Here is a 3,041-nt window from a genome sequence, read left to right as displayed (position 1 = left end):
AATGACCACAGAAGACAAGTACGAAACGTTGGAGAAGATTGGTGAGCCAATATCCTCCCCCCTCGTTGCCTTGTGTGTGTGTGTGTCGAGTGGACCGTGAATTAACTCTTGGCACGTACCTCCCCCGCACATAGGTCATGGATCGTTTGGCATCATCCGTAAAGTTCGCCGAAAAACAGATGGCTTCATCATGTGTCGAAAGGAGATTTCCTACCTCCGCATGTCCCAGAAGGAGCGCGAGCAGCTCCACGCCGAATTTCAGATCCTCTCCCACCTCCGACACCCAAACATCGTCGCCTACTACCATCGAGAGCACCTCAAGATGAGCCAGGACCTACACCTGTACATGGAGTACTGTGGCAACGGCGACCTGGGCCGCGTCATCAAGGATCTGCAGCACAAGGGGCAGCGTGCCCCCGAGAGCTTCGTCTGGAGCATCTTCAGCCAGCTCACCCTCGCCCTGTACCGGTGCCACTACGGTGTCGACCCCCCCGAGGTTGGCACCAACGTCCTCGGTCTGACCAAGGGCACCATAAACGGCGCTCCCAAGGTGCCCGCGGGGACCATGACTATCCTCCACCGAGATCTGAAGCCAGAGAATGGTGAGTGCTGCTGCTGGCTCGATAAAGGGGAACCTTATTTCGAAAAGAGGCATGGCAAGCTGACCAATCTATGCGAACACACGCAGTCTTCCTCGACGAGGATAACTCGGTCAAGCTGGGCGACTTTGGCCTGTCCAAGATGATCAAATCGCAAGACTTCGCCTCCACCTACGTCGGCACCCCCTTCTACATGTCGCCCGAGATCTGCGCCGCCGAGAAGTACACGCTCAAGTCGGACATCTGGTCCATGGGGTGCATAATATACGAGCTCTGCTCGCGGGAGCCGCCCTTCAACGCCAAGACGCACTTTCAACTGGTGCAGAAGATCAAGGAGGGCCGCGTCGCCCCCCTGCCCGAGATGTACTCGGCCGAGCTCAACAACGTCATCAAGGACTGCCTCCGCGTCAACCCAGACCGGCGGCCCGATACGGCCTCGCTGCTCAACCTCCCGGTCGTCAAGCTGATGCGCAAGGAGAAGGAGGTGGCTGACCTCAACAAATCGTTGCGCGCCAGGGAGACGGGCGTCAAGAACAAGGAGAAGGAGCTCAACGAGAAGCTGGCCAGGCTCGAGCGTGAGAGGGTGGCGGCGCGCGAGGACATGGAGGCGTCGGTTCGCCGCGAGTGGGAGGTCAGGGCCCAGCTTGAGATTGACCGTCTCGTCCAGGCTGAGTTCGAGAAGCTCCGCAAGCAGTTCGACCAGGAGCTCCGGGCACGTGTCGACGCCGAGGTCCGGAAGCAGGCTGCCTACAATGCACCTCTTCCTATTACTACTACTACAGCTGCTGCTGCTGCTACTGCCGCTACCGCCACTGCCGCTGCCGCCGTCGCTACGGTACCTGCTACTGTCCCGGAGCCTAGAAAGGCAGAGAGGCGTGAGCCGGTAACGGCGACGGCGACAAATGCCTCCACCAGATCTGAATACCTGCCACGCTCACCGGTAGGCACGGGCAGCTACAATGACATCGGCTCCGCGACCAACTTCACGCAGTACTCGCTCGAGAGTCCTGACACGAGCCGCGAGGCTAGGGAGCCGCGTAAGGCGGTGCGGACACCGTTCGGCCGTGCGCAGACCATGTTTGCGGGCGTAGCCGGCACCCCGATGGACATCGAGATGGCGTCGCCCAGCCCCATCGCGCTCGCGTCGCTGTCGCTGTCTCCCCGGCGCGCCGACGCCACCAAGGTGCTCTCGAGGCCCGAGGGCAACATCTTTCCCATCAACCACGGCTCCGAGGACCCCGAGTGGTCGATGGATCGCGAGCCGACGCTCGACGAGTCGGACGAGGAGGACATCGTCCCCTCGCCCACGCGGCACATCAAGTCGAGCAAGAACCCCTTCACGTCAAAGTCCCGCCCGGTCCTCACGTCGCAGAAGTCATGCCCGGTCAGCCAGCTCAACCTGCTCAACACCAGCCCCACCAGCAGCACGGGCAGCAGCACGGGAAGCACCGCCGCCACCAGCAGCAGCATCAGCAGCATCGGCAGCACCACCACCACCGGCGGTCTCAAGTCCAAGGCGGGCGGTCTGGTATCCAAGGTCGGGCTGGGCGCCGCCCCATCGGACCGATCCCCGCCCCGCCGTCTCAGCAAGATCCCATCGGCCGCCAACCTCGCCGGCGAGGCACGCAAGAGGGGGGTTGCCGGTGCAGGTGCGAGCGACAAGGACGGCAGCGAGGCCCTCGGCAAGGTGGCCGTCAAGAACAACATCAAGGGCCGGACCCTCGTCGAACTCCAGCAGGCCCGCGCCGGCGGCCGACCCATCACGGCGGCATCGTCGGCCCCGACCTCGGGCTCCGAGAACAACACCAGCAGCACCTCCAGCTCCAAGAATGCCAGCCCCAAGCGTCGCGCTGCCAGCGAGCGTCGCGTGAGCATCTCCAGCGGGGGGAGTTCCGGCAGCGGCAGCGGAAGCGGCATCAGCAGCATCAGCAGCACCCTCGAAGCTGTTGCCACGTGGGATCCCGAGAAGGATGAGATGCCCAGTCCTTTTCTTGTCAGGAATCGTCACATCGCCAAGGTCTAGAAGACCTTGATCGGCTAATACCCGTCTCCTTTTATTATCCTCGCTACGCTCGAGCGTCCTCTACAACGGTTTCTTTTGTCAAGCCCACCCGACAAGATCATTTGGAGTCTTGTCGAAGCGCTCAAAAAAAAAATCTTATCTTTTCTCTGCTCGTCACTCGTCACATGACGAGTATAAAGCATTTATCCAAATCCCCGAGGTGTTCTTTGATCCTCACAACGGCATATGATAGTTCTTTCATTATACGATTTCCTCTGTCTCCCTTATTTTTTTTCCTTTTCTCATTTTTTTTGGTGGGGTTCTTTTTTCTGTTCTCGTTACCGGCTGCATATATTTCCAATGAGGAGGGGGGGGGGGGTTTCAGGACGGAGGAGAGAAAGACAGGAGAAAAATAGATTGTTGTTGAAATGGAATATGAG

At 59.8% G+C, this 3,041-nt stretch overlaps 1 protein-coding gene across 1 annotated transcript; it reads left to right on the top strand.

Moving 5' to 3' along the window:
* Position 1: 1 nt before the first annotated feature.
* Positions 2 to 2,622, top strand: GMORB2_5071 (NIMA (never in mitosis a)-related kinase 2; the record flags this gene model as incomplete). Its single annotated transcript, XM_035467045.1, has 3 exons — positions 2 to 74; positions 135 to 602; positions 689 to 2,622. The coding sequence occupies 3 exons, from the start codon at positions 2 to 4 to the stop codon at positions 2,620 to 2,622; spliced, it is 2,475 nt and encodes an 824-aa protein (XP_035323057.1).
* Positions 2,623 to 3,041: the final 419 nt, after the last annotated feature.

This window comes from Geosmithia morbida, assembly GCF_012550715.1.
Source record: "Geosmithia morbida isolate 1262 chromosome Unknown scaffold_3, whole genome shotgun sequence".
NCBI lineage: Eukaryota > Fungi > Ascomycota > Sordariomycetes > Hypocreales > Bionectriaceae > Geosmithia > Geosmithia morbida.
This window is presented reverse-complemented; position numbering and strand designations above follow the sequence as displayed.